Source organism: Sinohyriopsis cumingii, chromosome 5, assembly GCF_028554795.1.
Source record: "Sinohyriopsis cumingii isolate HCF-2022 chromosome 5, ASM2855479v2, whole genome shotgun sequence".
In the NCBI taxonomy this organism is placed as follows: Eukaryota; Metazoa; Mollusca; class Bivalvia; order Unionida; family Unionidae; genus Sinohyriopsis; species Sinohyriopsis cumingii.
The window spans coordinates 71,765,448-71,786,996 of NC_142965.1; the positions used below are offsets into that span (position 1 = coordinate 71,765,448).

At 35.8% G+C, this 21,549-nt stretch overlaps 1 protein-coding gene across 2 annotated transcripts; it reads right to left on the bottom strand.

The window, feature by feature from the left end:
* Positions 1–1,941: 1,941 nt before the first annotated feature.
* On the bottom strand, positions 1,942–20,010 carry LOC149799419 (putative serine protease K12H4.7). 2 transcript variants are annotated; one of them, XM_089957072.1, is made up of 10 exons: positions 19,780–20,010; positions 18,520–18,701; positions 16,810–16,955; positions 14,235–14,330; positions 12,650–12,785; positions 11,970–12,084; positions 11,310–11,517; positions 7,838–7,940; positions 3,890–4,095; positions 1,942–2,255 (listed from the first exon to the last, which is right to left on the bottom strand). In XM_089957072.1, the coding sequence occupies exons 1-10, from the start codon at positions 20,002–20,004 to the stop codon at positions 2,149–2,151; spliced, it is 1,524 nt and encodes a 507-aa protein (XP_089813198.1). In that variant the 5' UTR covers positions 20,005–20,010; the 3' UTR covers positions 1,942–2,148. The 2 variants fall into 2 exon arrangements, with proteins under 2 accessions (XP_089813198.1, XP_089813199.1); XM_089957073.1 differs by lacking the exon at positions 18,520–18,701 and having other exon boundaries at positions 16,810–16,972.
* Between the last annotated feature and the right edge of the window lie 1,539 nt (positions 20,011–21,549).

Consider the following 21,549-nt stretch of genomic DNA (forward strand, 5'->3'; position numbering starts at 1 on the left):
AGATGGGGTATTGTGAGATTATGTTAAGTAAGATGTTTTGCCAAAGAATGTTCTGGATGATTTATATTATTGTATGTACAACCATCCATGGATTTTACGATGTCCAACATCTTGTTTTGGAGAAAATTTATGTTATGGAGGCACCTCTAGTGTCACATCATTTATTTATATTTTTTCAATGCCGTAAATCACACATATTATAGTTTCTGTGCAGATGGATATTGATATTCTGAGACCATGTTAAAGTTCGATGTTTTGCGAAACATATGTCGTGTATGACTGATAGTATGTACATTTTAATGTATTTTACTATGTTCGCCATTTTTGTCTTGGAGTCAATTTATGTATTGGAGGCACCTCAGATTTTCACAATACGGAGTATACAAGCATTATTGAACACCAATAAACCGTTGATATTACTGGTTTTTACGTATAATGAATTATGTTTAATAATAAAATAATGCATTTACCATCTCCTGCAAAAATAACGCATCTGGATAGAGCAGGTTCTTATTTCCCACAGAATGTTTACTGTTTATTCGTCCGACAATGATAATAGGGTTTGGTCATACATTTGTAATTAAGAGGGTAATAATATAATTAGCATTCAATATTTGTCTTGAATCTCAATATTTTAACGATATTTAATATTTATCTTAAATACCTATTAGCAATATGTACCATTTTGGTACAGTGTTACACTGTTTAGTGTATGTGTATGAATGTGGATCACAAAAGTGACAATAAGTGAGAAAGCCTCGCCATGGTAAACTACTATACAACTTGATTTCTGTCAAAAATGTTACTCGGAATGATGATTTAATTTCATTTAATTTATTTTTCATGACGATTTGCACACCGTTACAGGGCAGTAAAGAAGAAAAGTACTCGTCCTTTAATTTTGCATGTTCATATTAGCGATTCTTTGGAATGAATTTCATGTTAATAACTGCATTTGTATCGATTGAGAAATTTAGGGAAGATTTTCCATTGGTCCGAACATAATCATCTAGTCAGGCCCAGTTGCTTTCTTTTCGGTATAAACTTTACTGAGAACTACCATATACCAACTTCTATAGAGTCATGTACAAAGTACTTAATGTAAGCACTGAATCGGAAGACATACACACTGCATACAAAACTATAAGATAATCGATTTAGGGATTGAGAGGAGGGGTTTCAAAGTGTGACATTATATTGATGGCCACAGATTCATGCAATGTAAGACGCCTACCCTGATAGTTAAGAGGTGGGATTGGTAGGGTATGGATCCTGCTACTCCCCCATCGTTAGTATCAGGGTCGATGTCTGTACTGTTTGTCTATTGGACTCCCGTCACTATAACGATTTACCACTAGTCGTAATGCTAGTTTTAAGTAGTCCATGTAGGTGGTATAAACTTTATAATGAACACGAAAATAGAGATAAAGAAACGGAAATTGGTTACTCACGTGTCTAGACCATACCGATTCGGCCAAGTCACTATGAACTCATGATAATATCAAATACAAGAGTCAATTGCTTCTCAAGCAAAACAATACATCCTTTGCTTTGAATATTGAACTTCTACTCAGAAAACCTATGCCAAATTAGATCAAAGATTAAAACAATTCTGTGGAATGTTTAAAACCTTAGATTGTCTACCATTGGTGGAATTGATTTGTTTGATGCTTACGTAGCTATTCGTTACAGGTGGAGAATCACATGTTCCAAAAATAGCTACCTAGCAGACTCCCTCAAAAGAATTCGTACGCTTAATAATGGATTAAAAAGTGATAGGAAAGATCCTGAGAAAAAAACCCGAATAAAACGATAAGAATTAATACAATTATAAATGCAATTATAAGAGTCTAATGTGATCTTTTTCTGAGTTTAATCTGTCAGCTACCGACTCACAAACCGTAGCAATATGATTCAAATTGTTAAAGCTACGCTAAAAATTCTCTCTCTGACACACACACACACACACACACACACACACACACACTGTAGCGTATACTATACTATGCATCTAGATTTATTTAAAAGTTAATATAGAAGAGTAAACAGTTTCATCAAAATCACCGCGCTATTAAAAAATCATTCTCGTCGATCTGGCTTGTTTTTGAAATCCACAATATAATTCAAAGAAACACTGATCGGAGAATTCTAGGAAATCCATCGACCAATAAGAGAGTTGATTTTTTCTCTTGCGCTCTTCAGTTCAGGCGGGTCTTGAGGTGTTGGGGAATACATGTCAGCACAGTGCGCAGTTCCTGTAAAAATATTTATTTATTTATTCACTGTAGATCCTGTATATATTTAGCACATACCGAGTTTCCCAAGTAGGAAAACATATCTTACATGCAATTTGCGTGTGGATTAAAATTAAATATAACTGTATATTTCTAATATAATAAAATTAGATTTCATCATAATGGTATTTCAACATATTACCACATAGTCTGTACAATTTACATATAGTGTGTGGAGTTCAATATTTTTGATATTACAACACTTTAGCATAATATTTTATGTGATTACGATTTGTTCAATTAAGACTACGAAGTTCTAGTACGATATTTTCTTTACTGATTGGCTGAGATCGTGGGTAAATATTATTTCTCCCGCCTACTGGAACTTCTTGTGTTTACTAGTAACATCAACATTTTGGAGGCCATTTTTCGAATCGACTGCTCAAAGAAATTGGGGAACAAAGGTCACATCTTTCTGAATATGGTGAATTTACCCCCACAGTAGCTCGTTACGCCATCTATTCCTATCATGCGCTGAAAAATGGCGTTAAGCCCCAAATAAGAAGAACAACAAATAAAATTAAAGGTATTAGTCAATTGACAGAGTGCGTAAGGGGAGGGGAGGGGTGGCCGGTAATCCCGCAACACGTGATCTGCCCCGTATATAAGAGTGGTATAAAAGTTAACTTTTAGAAGCAAATAAACTAATCTCTGTCCAAAGAAGAATGTAGAAACAAAACGGTCCCACAACTGACAGAATTTCATGCCTATCACACCACATTATTTCTACGAGGCGAAAATAGCTACAACGATCTCATGTTTCTTATGTGATGCAATTCCGACGGTCTCCTGTTCCAAATCATCTAGGGCCTAATACAAATATACGGTCACAAATACATTACAGTAAATATGGAAGTTATTTATGCAATAATAATCATTTCACATGAATATCGAACCAAGTAGTGAAGTGACCTACCTTAGGTTTCAGCATTGTTTATCCTAATTTAATCAAACTATGTGACATCACACGGAACCTCCATACACAGTCTGGTTTGAACGTTGTTCCCTGAATATATTGTTCCATTTATTCTGAAGGACACTTACTCCCGTAATTCTAATTTGTACAAAAAATCTTTTAAATTGTATTGGTTATAAAACTGGCACAACAAATCGACAATAGTGTTCGTATAAATCCCAGGTCTCGAATACGCTGATGTAGCAATATCCTTGACTATGCAGAAGTGCCAACAGACTTGATATAACACAATGTCATTAACCAAAACTCGTTTAAATGAAATCACGATATCCAGAAATTTTTATTTAATCCAGACCATCGTATGAGCACTTTGTAATTCATATAAATAATTTAAATGAAAGACTCCTTTCAACTAAATCTAAGCGCAACATTAAACACATCTGCAGACCGATATTAAAAAATAATAATACTAGGAGATATGAACGAGGAATCAGAATACTTGTTCAACTCTGTCCTTATGTACATCTCCAAGACTCTATTGCGACTCTAAGTCGGAATTCATCCCTACGTGACTTATGTCGCAACACAACCAACCTTACATAATCAACATATGGAAAGTTTCCCAACAATATTATTGTATGCCCATGTGCACATACGCAAATATATGAGGTCTCCTTACCTTGGATGAATATTGGTACAACATCATCTAATTTGCTGTTGTTAAAGGCAAGCGCATGCCAGGGATCATTTAGACCACTAGGAAACACAGCTTTGGTTAACTGCATATTAAATCCACCATAATACAAATTTGTCTCTTGTGCACCTGTTTCAGCTATACAGAAGTAATCACGACCAAACACGCTGGCACACTGGTCACAAGAATAACTGAAAATTGAGCGAATTTTATTGAAAGTATGTGTACATGAATGCATCCATTTAATCAATGCTAATGTAATTCATAGAAGTACGGAACGCCAGAGCGTGGCGTAAGATGAAAACTTAAATTATATGTTGTACAAACCTATTTTTATGATGTGCTTTTGTCCATAGATTATGTGCAAACGTCTTTATAAGATGTACTGTTGTCCTTATATGATATACACATGTATATGTATGTGATCCTATTATCCTTGCATCCTGTAGTAAAACGCAAAACTTTACATTCGGTCGAAACTTTCTTACAGTGGGTGCCAACTTCTTTATGACAATGAGCAATGGCGGAATGTTTGCATTCTAGTAAATGAATAGGTGTATAACTCCAAAATTACAGTGGGATGTGACTGGGTACCTTTAAGAAATCCCAGTTGGCTTATCTTTGATAGAAGTGTAAAGCTGGTAGGGTATTTGAAAGGGATACGTACATTTTAGGCAGGATCATTTGAACGCTCATAATATACAATATGAACTGATTGGGAAAAAATTCCTGCTTGCATTGTTACGACCCGGTGGTCACAGTCTTTAGTAATGAAAAAAGAGGAAAAACTAATACGTTTTATAAAACTTTACAAACAATTTAATTATCAAAGTTATAAATGAAGAAGTGAGAGGACCTTACAGTATTAAAAAAGTCTATGAAAGTCCTAAATGAATGAAAAGTCCCTTATAAATTCAATGCTGGAAATGTACTGGTCCTCTAAGAAACATACAGTTGTCAAGATGGCGTTGTCTTATATTTCATCGAATAATTGATAACAGTTCCAAAATAATAGTATAGTCCAAATATAGAGCACTTCTGTTCCCACTGAACAGTCCAAATAAATGTTGCTCCTCTCGAATAATATCAAAGTACAACATAAACACATCTGCAGACTTACAACAGAAAAACAATAAGTGTGAACGAATAAAAAACTCGGAATGAATCTGATTACTTAATTTTCTCCTTATTTACACCATATATTGCGACGGTATTTCGCAATAGATGACACATGACAGCATCCTCTGATCATTTTTTCTCTAGTCATTTTATTATATATCTAATTATAACTAACGAAAGGTTTACAGAACATGTCTTTTACGAGTAAAATGTTTTGATACTGTTGACAATTTTTATCTTGCTGTAGACAGCACTACGATCTGTAATATCACGTTATTATATATATCTGTAATGTGCCTCAGGTATATACAATAATTGTCCTCTTCAAGATAATATGTCTGTAATTAGTTTACTCGTACGTATTAAATTCTTTTTGCGAATTAGATCGGTATATAAATAGTGTATCGCTTACTTAATTCGTAGTAAATGAAATGTTTAGATTCATGAAGTTAGTTCACTAAAGAAAGACTGTTGGCACATCATTATCATTCAGAGCATAGATACATTAGAATATTAGCGACTACCGGCCACCACAGGTATATCAACAATTTAAGCATTATAATTTATTTGGAATACCACGAACGTTTATTGAGAACTTTATTCATTAGGGCTTGTGTTAGTAATTTTATAACTGTTCGTGATTTAATTCGCAATAACGTAATTTCTTTTTACATTTTGACTTTGTGTTCTAGGAAAATAAATTAAATTGTTGAATTAGACAAAACTTGCTGGTATTCGCTCTTTTCTATTACTTATTTAAAGACCATAGAGTCGTACTAATGGACTCAGCAAGCGTAATAAGAATAATTATATCTATAAGTTACACCTAATTTTGGAGTCGATGTTCCAGACTTAAAATTACTCCAACAGACTCCATTGTTTCTGGATTTTTATAAAACAAGTGTGAAACTTAGATATCCTTATTTCTTTGTAAAGAGTGAATTTTTTAATAAAGATTTTCTGTAACGCCTTGCGGATTCTCCACAATCGGCATAATGCAAAAATTGTAATGCAATTAGTATTAAGGCGTTAATTTGTTGGTTATTTTTCTTTTTTAAATTCTTTTTTGTTTTTGATCGATTTCTTCGTGTAACTCTTCCATTTTTACCACCAATGCAGTACCCTAGGTGTCTATTTTTGAGTTTAGTTCACTTTTAAATGTCTCATTGCTTTAGTTTTCTTTGGTTTTAACTGTATCAATGTTAACACTTAATCCGAGAGTCCATCTAAGCACTTTAATATTGAAAATGCTTCCCAAATCATTACAATCTTTTCTTGTTCCTTTCATTCTTTTTTCTGCCCGTATTGCAGCAATACTTCATTGTACCATACCTATGAGTTTGACCGTTTTTATATCAGACTTCTCTCTGTGTCTGTTTAGATTGTTCAAACTCAGAAACTGGTTCTGCTATATTGATAATACTGGAGTCTTTTTTGCTCTAAATTATTTCTACAGAATAGCAATGAACTAGAGCAGCAAATTGAAACTGAAATATATGAATCGTTTGATATAATAGATGGAATTGTAATTAGTACTCGAAGAAAATCAACACATGATTAGAAGAGTACCCACTGTACAAAAAATATATAAATTGTCTGAATCACAGTAATAGAAACAGTGCTGGAACATAATCATCAAAAATGCTTGAAGAAGAATTTAAAAAAGAAACAAGTACAGTTAAAATAATGAGGTCCGAATTCATTGGCAATAATGATATCAATCTGAAAATGTTAGCAAATTCAGCATATACAAAACTACAGAAACGTAAAGAAGGAAACTTCCCAACAAGAGAGACTGAAACTGTTATTCACAGAAATGGGTTTAACAATAGCTGATACATCTATAGCGATAGTAATGATAATATCAAGCATCGCCGTTATTTATATCGCATTTGGTCAAGAGTGCTCCATCTAGTGGCGGTGCAGGTTTTGCGCCTGTCTCAGCCTCTCACTACTGGAACATTTTGTATGGTATTGTTAACAAAACCAACAATATATCGCAAATATTTATATTAGATTTTGTTTGGGTCTAGCTAGAAAATAATCATCAGCATTACCTTGAATTATTGGTGGCGTGATAGGTTCGTTATAAAACAGTACTGGGAAAATTGTTTCTCTCGTTACAGAGCAGATTATTTTACTACTTTCCGCATTAGAGGGTTTCCATTTGAGTTTATGCCCAAAGATGTGAACAAATCATCTGGAACAGTAGTCAAATATGGATTACCAATAAAAATCAAAGTTGCCTTGAACACTTGCACATTTCAGACACCTATCTACAATAGACAGACATCTGTGTGTAATCGGCAAATTCTTCCGGAACGTAGAACTACGCTTTCGATCTACTCCAGTCGAACTATTTTTTTAAATGGACCGTCACTGCAGCGCTTGTTTCTAAAATGTCATTGTTTCGTTTATTTTGGTGATATTTCATTGCAACAATTTTATCAGTTTGTACTTACAATTTAAGGTTTCAGTGGCACGATAGTATGTGATCCGTTGATGGTAGCACATTAGTATGGGTGGTGAATAATGCCATAATGTAGGGACTCGAGGGTGGGTTTTATTTTCATGCAGAAATACGGAAAGTGGTCCAGCTTTTAAATATCACTATGGTTCAGAAATATAAGGTTAGAGAGCAGGTAAGTAATGAGAGAACTGGCATTTTAACTAAATATTCAATCACTTTTTTCTCTTTTTTATCAAATATACAGGAGACGAACACTGCATAAATAGTGAAGCTATTGTTTATCGAGTCTTTACATATATCTATTTATGCATTAACAAACATCGCCTAAAAGACAATCCACTTACTTGAACCCCATGGTAAAAATATCACCAAACGGCTGATGATCATACCAGTCGGATGAAGGATACCAGCCAAACTCAGTACACGACTGGAACAGCCACTGGCGAACTATGTCAAATGAAAACAACACAAGTAATATCTGAGATGCATATTGTATAAAAAAATTAAAATTATATATATATATATATATATATATATATATATATATATATATATATATATATATATATATATATATATATATATATATTTTGAAAGCTCAATGACTAATAATACGCCTCGTTTGGTGCTCAGCATTAAGAGGATAGTATTAGGACTGCTCCACCTGGTGCCAGGATAGTATGACTGGGTGGGACATGATGATACACGTCTGCGGCATAATGCCCCAGTGATAGACATCACTATAAACTGATAACTGATCCAAGTCACACACACATTTCTGACTTCAGGTCATACGGGTGAATTCGGATATGCATTCCTTTATTCCTGACTTCAGATCATAGGGATGAATTCGTTTATGCATTCCTTGTTGCTGACTTCAAATCACAGAGATGAATTTGGATTTGCATTCCTTATTCCTGACTTCAGATCATAGGGATTAATTCGAATACGCATTATCATTTTTGACTTCAGGCGACAATGATGCATTCGGATGCGCATTCCTTATTCTTGACTTCAGATCATGGGGATGCATACTGATACGCATTCCTTATTCTTGTGTGATGTGATTTGGATTTTTAACGTAGTTTTAACAATTTTTCAGTCATATCGCTACGATGTCTGCAATGTGGCAGTTTATAGTGATGTCTAGCACTGGGGCATCATGCCGCAGACATGTAGCATGATGTCCCACCCAGTAACATTATCCTGACACCAGGTCGACCAGTCCTAACACTAACCTCTTAATGCTGAACGCCCAGCGAGGCAGCTGTTAGTACCATTTTTGTAAGTCTTTGGTATGACTCAGCCGGGGATCGAACCCACGACCTCACGCATCTGAGGCGGACGCTCTAACCATACGCCACTGGAGCGGTCCTTATTCTTGACTTCAGATCATAGGGATGCATTCGGATACGCATTCCTTATTCATGATTCCTTAATCCTCACTTAAGTTCATTGGGATAAATTCGGGTATGCATTCCCTTATTCCTGGATTCAGAATCTCGAGCATTTAAAGTGCCATCTCTTAAAATTAGAAATGACAGAAAGCATGCAAACAACTGCACTATATTGCATGGCGTTGTTTTGGTAAATGCATCTAGTCGTATAGATTGGTTCTTTTCTTATTCTTTTGTGTCATCACCAACAGAAAATGGTGAACAAAGAGTTCGATATCTTTTGATCGACACGTTATTCGGGATATGTTAGGATGGGAAGAGCAGTATAATAAGTTCAACGTTTTTATTTTTTGTTTTAGACCAGGATTTATAAACATAAACCATCTGCATCCACGACGCCTTTTAAAATATCTGGAATGTGATAGACTGGGTTAGAAAACTCGTATTTTCAACTTTTCGATTTTAAAAAAATAGTTTTTCTTCTTGTTTTCATTTTCTTTTCTCGTCCGATGTCGTGTACAACTTGATAGACTAAATCAAACCAGACAAATAGTTGCAGGGAGAAAGAGCTGCATTAAGAAACAGTCCGTCTCTTCCTCTGAAAATGAAATTATATTTTCTTAGGTAAGTTCATCCACGAATAAAGACTTAAATTGGCAATATAAAGTGATACATGGCCCGGTAAAATCAGCACAAATTTTTAATTCAAGATCAAATTTTAAAACCTGTGATCTTCTATAACATCACTCACTTAGAAGATACAATCAGAAAAATTTCAAACTTATTCAATTATTTGTATTTCTATACACATTCAAAAGTTGAGCTACCTCGCTTGGCGCTCAGCATTAAGAGGTTAGTGTTAGGACTTGTGGGCCTGGTGTCAGGATAATGTGACTGAGTGGGACATGATGCTAGATGTCTGCGGCATGATGCCCAGATCTAGACATCACAAGAAACTGCCACACTGCAGACATATTTGTGTATAACTGAACATTTTTTAAAAACTTTACGCTAAAATTCTAAGTCACACTCAAATTTTCAACAGGAATGAACAGCTCTATTTTTAAGTGTGCGGGTTTGAGTCCAAGTTCATTACTTATTCTCGTGGCTTCATGGTCTATATTCGTATGTCGAAGTCCAGACCCGGTAAGCATTTTTTGATAGAAAGAAATACTGAACTATTTTTACAATTTGGTAACGTTGTCATATTGTTAGAAGATCAGCATCATTTATATCAATTTTAAGTGCTTTCAGAATGGTGCCAAAGTCTCATTTATATCAACTTTATATGCTTTAAAAATGGTATCAATGTTGATAAAATTCTGTTCTGCGGTTTTGAGAGTAAATTGTTTAAGGCTATTCATGATTTGGTAATAGTATACTGAAAGATGGACTGGTAACATATTTTACGATGGATCAGCATCATTGGTGTAAAACTGAAAGATAGTTAATCGAGAACGCTCTCTGTCAAATTGGACTGAAAGTGGATTAGTATTGTTTGAAAAGATCTTTAAATCAGGCAGATGTTGGCAAACTTCGCACGAGTAATAGCTCTAAACGGAACGTCGCAGTACTGACGGCATGAATCGGACTCAAGGCCACAAACGAGTCAGGTCGGCTAAAATCAAGGATTTTCTTTACAACGAGAGCATATTTCCATTGGTAGTGAACAATTTTTCAACACGGGGGGGGGGGGGGGGGGGAGAGAGAGTAGAGAGAGAGAGAGAGAGAATTTATAAGAAATAGAAATTGCGTGTGTTTGCTAAGTTGTGAAAAGTACGCAGGTATATAACTGTCCGTCAACAACGCTGCCTCAGAGTTAAGCGAGTTAAAATCTCCATGTCTTAGGATTACAAATAATTTAACACTCAGAATCAGTATCCCTTCAAAATTCGGACGCTTAATTGACCATGATTTGATGCCTTATTACGTAAAGACTCATACCTAGCCCGGCCTGATTTTGGTTAGCGGTGCACTTAAATTTCGAAAATGTTAGCATTTAATTGACAGCTAATAAGTGATAAAAACAAATATAAATACAAAATATTTTTAAACAAATTCAATAAAGATATGAAAATCATAGCGATTAGTCAATAACTGCCACATGGTCCAGTTTACTGTTGGACACAGTGATTATAGTCGGTCTCCGCATGGGATGTCAGTTTCGATTTTATAATTCATTTCCCCGGAAATAATTGTTTTACTAGTGTAAGCAATGGCGTCAAAATGAAATTTTACGTTGTATTTCTGGCTTTGCAATTGATGCTGTAAAGCTGTGAGTCTTATAATGAAAGGAAAGTGCATTTTTAAGATATAAAATATACATACGTTTAGTAAGTTACACCATGGCAACAAAATGGCTAGTTGGCTTGTGAGCCCATAAAAACGGTTAACAGATGGCACATTTTCATATATATACCTCCTTCTGCAACAGCATCGGTCCATTTCGTACATTTCAAATCGGCTATCAGTTTTTCGTACTTGTAGTCATGGCATTTCTTGGAGAACATCTCCAGCACGAGTGCGTTGACGTCCGCATAGCGTTGTATCGGAGGTCCTCTACTTTCATCACTCATTATGTTACAAAGGGTATCTACTGTGACATTATTATCATTTTCTTTCATACCCTGAAATAATGACGGTTCCTAATGGAACTAATGCAACAGCAACAATAAAACAATCTTCACTTAAATACTATGTCGCCAATGTGAACCTCTTCAAACGCAGAGGCGAATATATTATATTAGATTTTAAGTATAGAAAATAGCAAGAATGAAACAGAAAAAAATTGGAAGAATATTCTTTGAAGCTATTGGAGCTAATTCTAATCCTTAATTGTTTACAAACTAGAAGTATCATCCTTGCAAACTAAGAAAAGAGATATGTAAATTAATAAATACGGTTTATGAATGGAGAAATGAGCAATGAAATGAAGCTGTGACTGGGTGAAAAAGATGTAGCTTTTGTTTCGAGCCTGTTTTTATATTTTGCGTGGCAAGCATTTATTCCATAGATAATATATCACAATTGTGAGCATCGTATATAGTTCTGAGACAGACAGACTTGATTGATTACAAACCTCAAGAACCCTGTTTACGTTGCTATATTGTCCGATGATTTCAAAGTTGTAGGCTAAAGAATTATAAAAGGCAAACGGTTCGATAATGCTATCGTGATTTATATGATCGCATAATCTGAAAAAAAAGAAATAGGAACATTCGTAAGATAGCTTGCTTTAATCAATATGGCTCGATAATGTTATCGTGGTTTATAATTACCGTATAATCTGAAAAAATACATAGGTCTATAAATTAGACAGCTTGCTTCAGTCAATAGTGTTGTTTGTTGACAATTATTTGCATATGCAACAATGGCATTTCAAGTTGTGAAAGCAGTGTTAGGCCTGGTCTAGCTTCTTTAATTCTGCTTCGGCAGCTTCAGCAATATTTACCATTATTTGCTTTTTAGTAGCAACGCCTACAGTAGGGGACGTGGTCACAAAAACGGAGGTAACATTTCGAGAAGAAACAGAAACAAGAGCAACAACGAATATCTTTAGTAGTAGCAGTACTATTAGCAGCAGTAGTAGTAAGAGTAGGATTAGTAGTAGTAGGGTGAGGAGGAATAGTACCGGTCGTAGTGGATGCGGTGGTGATTGATTTATGTTAGAGTTATTCAGTTTACTGTCTGTAAATCAACGATCAGTCAAAAGTCATAACAACATAGACTGATATTATTATTATTATTGATCATTCTTACTGGAACATAGAGAACATTTTCGTTCGTTTGTCTGGCTGTCCCCACCATTGAAAAATCGTCTGAATGGCCTCGGCAGTTCTGTTATTGCATGTAGGACTGGAGCGTCCCATCACGTCAGATACTACTCCCAGGTATTCTATAGTTAAAGTAAGAGGGTTTACGCTGTATAACAGGTAATTATGCAGAAATGGTGCTCGATGTTACATTTGTCTTAGTATTTTTAAACAGGTTTGTTATTATATGCTTGGAAGACACAATACATTTCCGCTTCAGTGGTGGTTGTAATAGAAAGTTAAGCCCACATCAACCCCACGAAATTGACAGTTTGGCGGATTTTACATTTGTTTTTTCTTCAGTCGTGAAGTTACGAAGCAAACGTACTCATACTCACATCTATTGAGTACTTATTCCTGAAGGTTAGATTAAAATAGAATCGATGCCATAATTCCTGCTTGGGTACATTAAATAAACTCCATGCACGTGAAAAGAAGTAAATTTCCACTTATGAGCTTTGTTGGAGATTTATAATCAGTCAATACAAGAAGCAGATATAGACTAAAACATAAACATGTCAACAAATCATGTATAAAATAAAGACCTTTAATGAATTAAGCAATGTATCGTAGATTCTCATCATTTGTTCAGGTGGCAGGGTCCAGTTTCGTAAATTGGCCCCAGGCACATTTCTTAACTTAAGGCTAAGGTGTGACGTTTTCAGCTATTATTGTTTACTATTTATAGATATGGATATATTTGTGAACTAGGTGTTTCGGGCTTGTGTTGTTCTTGAAATTGATGTCAGGCATGTACACCTTCCATAGCTGCTCTGCAGTAAGTTGATAGTGAGATACCAATAGTTGGTTAGGAAGAAGAGCTAGCCTCCCATAGCAGTAGACACGTGGGTTCAAGGCAAGTAGAGTATCTCAAAAAAGGCTTGGATGACAACTATTCTGAATTGCATCAATCTATTTAGTAGACAGTGTTTTTCAAAATTTGCATCCAGGGAAATGGCTTGTGTTTGCACTGTGAGCACCACATGCTGTCAAAAATGGCCTTAAGGTGTGAAAAATGCAAGTATAAAATAAGGGTTGGGGTGCATACACTTCTTCTGGTATGAACTGTCGTTAACTTCTCTGGTCAAGTGAATATTATTTCTTATGCTTTGTTTTAATATAGGTATCTAAAAATATGGACCTTTTTGACCTCACCTGCGTATTTGATTTTTATGATTTTTTATACTAGGTCGCTGATTGCGGCATTAACCCTGCCCCCTCAGTCAAATCACCTCGATAGGGGAGATCACCCTTTCGTACCCACATTACTGCTGGTAAGGGAGATCACCCTTGCATAGACTAAGAGCGACATTTAAAGCATATTTATCTGATAGCTGATTAAACTGTTTTCTTTTCTTTCAAGTATCAAATATAAATATAAATTGATGTCGAAGGTTTTATAAATAAACAAGGCATGGGATGATGATGATGATGATGATGATGATGATGATGATGATAACAAGGATTATACCAAAAACAAGAGAAAAACAATTACGGAAATAAGCACGATGATACCTCAATAAAATACTGACCTTTAAAGTCTAATTTTGCAAATATAGGAGCACTAGATGCTACCACACCGTCTACAAATTGAGGATACTTGGATCTAAACCAGGCAGCCAGCGATCCTTTAACAAGAAAGCAAAAAGTTCAGACATCTTTACCGTGAATTGCTCCTCGCCTTTGAGAAAACACAATTGAAGGAAAATCAAAAGATTTTGTTTACAGAGGCTTAAGAATTCTTGATGAATCAATTAGTCTTCACAATCGAACTTGAAGGAAAGACAGCAACGAAATTAAACGTTGATTTAAATCAAGGAAAGCATTTATATCTAGCATCTTTGAGGTATATTTTGGCAGTGGAGATCGCTTTACGGCATGGAAACTATATATTTATAGTATCTTTGTAGTATATATTGGTCCTATAGATCGCTTTAAGTTATGCATTGCTATATAAAATATTTGAAATATTAAAATATTTGAAAATTAAGACTTTGATATCAAGTTCACCTCAGTTGGGATCTGTTTGATTTGTATCTACCTCTAAATAAAGACAGTAAGTAAGAAAGTCTGCATCCATGCATGTTGGTCGAAAGGTAGGTAAGTTGGTAGGGAGGAAGAGATTAATTAATGAAGCAATGAGGAACGGACGGATAGAAGAACCAACGGACGAATGGACGGCAGCCAGAGATCCTGTAACGCTAAAGCACAATTTCAGACAACATCTTCACAAAGAATTGCACAAAACCCGCCCCTCAACCCCCCGAAAACAAATTTAAAGAAAAACAAGACTTCGTTTCACGAGTCTTCAAAAGCCTTGCTGATATAGTATAAAGAATTACTTTTCACAATCTACGATTAACTTGAAGGAAAGCCAGCAGGGAAATAAAACGTTCAAAGCATCTTTGGGTTATATTTTGGCCATGGAAGTCGCTTTACGGATTGGAAAGTATATATTTATAGAATCTTTGGGGGTATATTTTGGCCATGGAAGTCGCTTTACGTCAAGGAAAGTATATATTTATAGCATCTGTGTGGTATAATTTGGCCATCCCATACTTAAGGCATGGAAAGTATATATTCCTATCATCGGTGTGGTATATTTTGGCCATGGAAGTCGCTTTACGTCATGGAAAGTATATATTTATAGCATCTGTGTGGTATAATTTGGCCATCCCATACTTAAGGCATGGAAAGTATATATTCATATCATCGGTGTGGTATACTTTGGCCATGGAAGTCGCTTTACGTCATGGAAAGTATATATTTATAGCATTTTGGGGTATATTATGGCCATTTAAGTCGCTTTACGGCATGTAATGTATATATTTATAGCATCTGTAGGTTATATTTTGGTCATGGAAATCGCTTTACGGCACTGAAAGAATATATTTATAGCATTTTGGGATATATTGACCATGGAATTCAGGCTGATTTTTTAATACAAGGGAACAGTCATTTTAGTTAGCAGTGTGTGTAAAATTTCCGAAAGTACAATATCCCAAGAAATATCATCCACATTACATTAATGTAGCATAGAGGTATGCCAACATTCTCTCCAATGTGCATGTTTTAAATGCGAACTACTTCACCTTACATATGTCACTCTCTCAAAAGTACATATTAACTGGTGAGCGCCCCATATCATCTACGGGTTATATTTTGGCCATGGAAGTCGCTTTACGGCATTGAAAGAATATATTTATAGTATTTTGGGATATATTTTGACCATGGAAGACCCTTTACGGCATATAAAGTATATCTGTATAGCATCTATGGGTTATATTTTGGCCATGGAAATCGCTTTACGGCATGATAAGGACATATTTATAGTATCTGTGTGATATATTTAGGTCCTAAATACCGGTATAAGATAAGCATCACTATAAAAAAATATTTGAAATATACAAATATCTCAAAATTAAGGATTCGGTATCAAGTTCACCTCTGTTTGGGATCTTTTCGATTTGTATCGACCTCTAAAAATAGTCAGCAAGTAAGCAAGTCTGCATCAATGCATGTTGGTCCAAAGGTAGGTAAGTAGGTAGGGAGGGAGAGAGATTAATCAACGGATCAATGAGAAACGTACGGATAGAAGAACCAACGGATAAATATACAGCAAGCAAGCAAGTCTGCATCCATGCATGTTGGTCGAAAGGTAGGTAAGTAGGTAGGGAGGGAGAGAGAAAGAGAGAGAGAGAGATTAATCAACGGATCAATGAGAAACGTGCGGATAGAAGAACCAACGGATAAATGGATGGATATGGAAAATACGTCATTAAATTACTAATCAAGAGTCTCTGATGTTAAGATCAGGATTTTATTTAATGATATCAATGTGTTCATAATAACTGTTATTCAAAGACGTGGAAAAGAACTATAGGTGTCTGTGTGATTTTTCTTAAATCAATCAATAAATCGATCGATCGATCGATCGATCGATCGAGAGAGAGAGACAGACAGAGGGGATGGTGGTGGTGCGTGTGTATGTGTGTGACTACGTGTGTGTGTGTGTTAATCAAAAACTGTGCAGACATTGGTGTGCTTTTAAGAGAGAGAGAGAGAGAGAGAGAGAGAGAGAGAGAGAGAGAAATAGAGATGACCAACCCGCATATCCACCTCCAAAGACAATAACTTTGTTGTCTTTTAAATTAAACTTGTTCCTTATGCTGAAAATTCCACTGATAAACCCAGCAGTATCAGCCAGAGCTTGTCTGCTATTAAGGAACTGCAAACTATCCAAACTTAGGTCCCTATGGCGGAAAACAAGCTGATTTAAAAAAAAAAACATACAAAACCCAAGACAAAACAAACAACAAACAAACAAACAGTGATGTTATTAAAAACTGACATATTACAAATAAAATAGCACACACACGCAAGAGTTAAATCTGGTTCTTCGTTTTTATTCCACTTTTTATCACGTGGCCACTAAAGTACTAATTGGAAGTAATCTTAACTAGTTTTTGAATTACACTTAGGTCTTGTAGTCATGAAATTACCTTACTACAAATGATAACATCAAAGTTTTACTATCATTCCAATTTTTATCAGTTTAACCTGACTACGTCTGACCTTGGAATACTCAGCGACTTATACCACTAGGTACATTTGACTAAATAAAAAAAGAATGCTGCTAAATTTTGTATGAAATCCTGTGAAATATTTTGGCTTATTTTTTAAAACAAGCCTCCTATATGTCAATGAGAACTTTATCGTATTGGTTTCCATTTCACGCCAATGGCCTTGCTAACCACATTTCCGCATCATGAATTTGGAACCCAAAACACCTTTTGGTGAACGAGACTATCATCATTCAAATGCATGCTGAAATGCTGGATGAACTTGTTTTTAAAATGGTGAACACGATATGAATGACCACAATTTGCGAAACGGTCGCCCAGGAACATATATAAAACAGACTGAACTGTATGAAACAGGTTACCGATTCGTACACAAATTAATTCAGTCGCCGTAAAACTAAAAGCGCAAGAGAGATCACGATAATAAAGAAAAGTCCAACTCTCCAGGACTGAGTTCGCTGGATTAACATTAGACAAGCAGGTCACTTGGAATGGAAATGGATAAGACTGCGTTTGCACTGAAACATGAAAAGTTTTAAAATTCAAGATACTTGAAAGTATTGAATCATCATCTTGCAAATGTGAGCGATATTGTGACTTTAGTCAGATGTAGACAAGTTTACAAGCTGCAGGGAATCATGAAGACAAAAAAAAAAAAAGAAAAAAAAATAGAACAGCGATGATATTAAAGAAAAAAATAGTAGATGAGCGACAATATAGAAGCTCATGCTTTAAGTTTGAAAACAAGTCCAGTTTCTATTCTCAATTTCCGGACTATGGAACCTTTAAGGACAGAGAAGGCAAGAAACGTAAATTCAGGTTTATTTCCATCGCCTTCATACTTCGGATATTAAAAGAGAAATAATTAGTTAGCACTCGTCACCTTTGCGAATCCATGTTCTGTCTTTCTGTTATGACACTCTGTCTGCTTGCATTAGATATCAGAGGGCCCAAATAATATATCATCTCAAAGAGCAATCAATGAATTTTAAAATATGTGCTGCAGAAAATTATACCGCCCGACCACCTTCAGTTTTCATATTCGCTAGAGCGTGCTTAAGTTAAGTTTTGTTGCTTGCTTCGCTGTGACATTTTTGCTTCCCAGCTTTGAGTTTTTCCTTCATTCATTATCACAATTTCGTTTTGTTTAGCTTAAGATAACATTAGCGTAATTTCGGTCATTCTCTCTCTCCCTCTCCCCCCTCTCCCTCCCCCCCCTCTCTCTCATACCCACCCCAAAGGTCGACTCTTCCCATAAAATCGATGCTCCAAAAGTATAAGGAATGCGTGGTAGGTTTTAGCGTACTCTATCCAGGCGCCATACTGTAGCCATGCTGGATCCGCTTCTTCCTCTCCGCTCAGCATCAAGAAGATTGGTCCACCGGGCTGGTACAAGTCCCCGTTTACAAAGTACCTCTGATAAAAGTAGTTTGAATCCAATTTCGTTTTGCCAGATATGTTATTTTGTGATAATAGCTTCTAATGTTGTTTGCACAGTCTGAATTGCGGGATATCCCACAATACAATCTTAAATCGGAGGCAAAACATATGTTCAAAGACGATTTATATACTAAATGTATAATTTCGACATATATGGTAAAATATGAATGAGCGGAAATGTGCACAGAGACAGAAATCACTCAAGTGAAATGATATGTTTTAACATAAAACAAGAACGAGGTTTCTTGTAAATTAATTTTTGTGTTCACAGTTTTCAAAGCTACCAGACAGACGGGTAGAATGACTGGCTGTGGATAGTTGGCTGAGAAGTACCAGGTTTAAACATAAAAACCGTACCACGGGACTGTACTGGAAGCATGCTTCCAAAGTTCCAAGCCGACAAAAGGATGGACGGGTTGACACTTACATTTGGTCGAGGTACTTGAAAGCTAGCTCAGATCATTGTAACACATCATGTGTCTAAAAGAATCTTACTACAGAGCGAATCAAACAAAACCTGTGCAAGACTGGTTTGAGGTCGTGGTTTCATCTATTTCCATGGACCTTTGACACACTAGTCGTTGTCAACTGAATCGTTCTAAAATCGTTAATGCCAAAGATAATTTTTCTCTAATAAGCTAGCGACCACATATTCAAGAGTCTGATTTCACACTTGAATGATTTTTCTTGCTTCACATTCGTGTAACGTATCCGTACTCGTTTCCAAGCCGCAGGTTACTACACAAAATAAACCAAACACCTAATAAACTTATCTATTCCTATCTCAAATGTCCAAATAATGGTACATGAGAACATACCTAGAATACCTTATGTTAGTTTTTTTTTATTAAAACTAACCCGTGTTAACACAAGTCTCGTGAATACTGTACATTATGACATCTGCTCAGTGAACTGGATAATTCCTCTGTTTAGTATATACGTTCGTAATACCGACTCCCCATAATCAAACAAATAATCATTAAAATCTAACGAAGCCACAAACGGAGACGTAAATACAAATAGAATATACCTTATGGGTGTTACACTATCATACCTGACTCCACCTCCTTTGATCGATGGCATTAAAGTGATCTAATAACTGGAAGTCAAACCAAAGCTCCACTGGAACACTTGAATTTCCAGGACCATTTGGTTGTGGTGGTCCCACCATGCCACCTGTAGGTCTTCCGCGGAAAATTATAGGAATCCAGCATTGTATTGCTGGTGGAGATAATACAACTAAGAAAACGGAAATTACGAAAGAGTGTAAGGCCGCCATTGTGGATATGAAATTGTAACACGTACTATGTTTACTGTGATTAGATAAAAGCTTGCTTTATGTAGATAAAGAGTAAACATGGAAGATATACATATAATAGCTGAAATGAATATTGCCCCAATCATAACACTTGTCGTTCCTTTTGATAATCAAACATATTATATGTCCTTTAGTTAAAGAAAAATGAAAAAAAATCGGCTTCTATTGACTGTATTTTTCCTTAAATTAAGTAAAATATATTGTTTTCGCTGTCTTAAATTTATACGTTCTGAAGTTAAGTTTAGTAAACCAATTTTTGGGCCTGTCATGACTTTATATGTTTCTAAGTTACAGTAGGTGAACATATTTACGACATGTGTTGACTGCATATATCACAAGGGTAAGTGAACCTTTTATCAGCCTTGACATGTCTGTATATGTATGTATGTTACAGGTGAACATTTATTAGATATGTGTTGACTATATATATCCTTAAGGTAAGTGAACCCTTTTTCGGCCTGAGTAGTGATAAGGGGAAATATAGGGTCTATAGAAATCGCAGTCAAAAAGGTGTCGCGGCACTATGGGGTCTATGGGACTTTAACACGGGTGGTTCTGTATACGGTCGTAGGGAATAGATTGGGTCTGTATAGGGTTAATATTAATGGGATAGGGGTGACGTCACGGTACTGAACACTGGCAACAATGTTGCAACAATATTGCAAGTGGCTGACCTCAATCGGGACCGAAGAACGGGATAAGACTTAGAACTGGACTGGTGGGAAATATACATATATAACACATACAAAATACAGACATAGATTGATGAACATCAATATTTCACACTAGCAACAATACAATCGACAAAAAAGAAAAAACACGCAGGCAAGAAAATAGATCTTTCAGAGGCACGTGAGTGGCCTTGAAAAGGGCCTTTGGGTATTTTAGTTAACACCATTCCGTTAACATAGATAGCATCTCATACATCGTCTTCTCTTCCTCAAACTTCTTCTGACTTCTGGACCGTAAATGAGGACTCTCTCCAAATAGCCATGTCTCTCCACATATATCCTTCTTTTTTAAACGCTCGTATCGGTGATCCGGATGATTGTCCATGACGATTTGACTTGCATGGGTAAGTCCGTACGGAACATCACTGACGATACGAGGGTAGTTGATTCTACGTTAGTCCACATCTTGTGACGAGAAGAGGTGAAGAGAATGAAATGAACTTCGGTAATTTGTAGTGGAAGCGTTGATCGAAACGGATTGAGTTTTTTCTCACCAATCCTAACATGTGTTACAAAATTCAGTCACAGCGTGGAGTCTGTCTTCCAACCCAATGAGAGCTGCATGTGACGTCACATTATCTATATAGGTGTGTTAGCGTCTGTGCGCAGTGAATCAAAGCGACAGAGTTTTCAAACATAACGGAAACTAAGAAGACGCTGAATTTGGGTACACTGGCCATGGTGTCGAGAAGCGAGGTGAACATAGTTCTACTTCCAGAAGAGGTCAGAAAAAAGAAAATAAAAGAAGACGAGGAGAAAGTGGGGAACAAAAGAA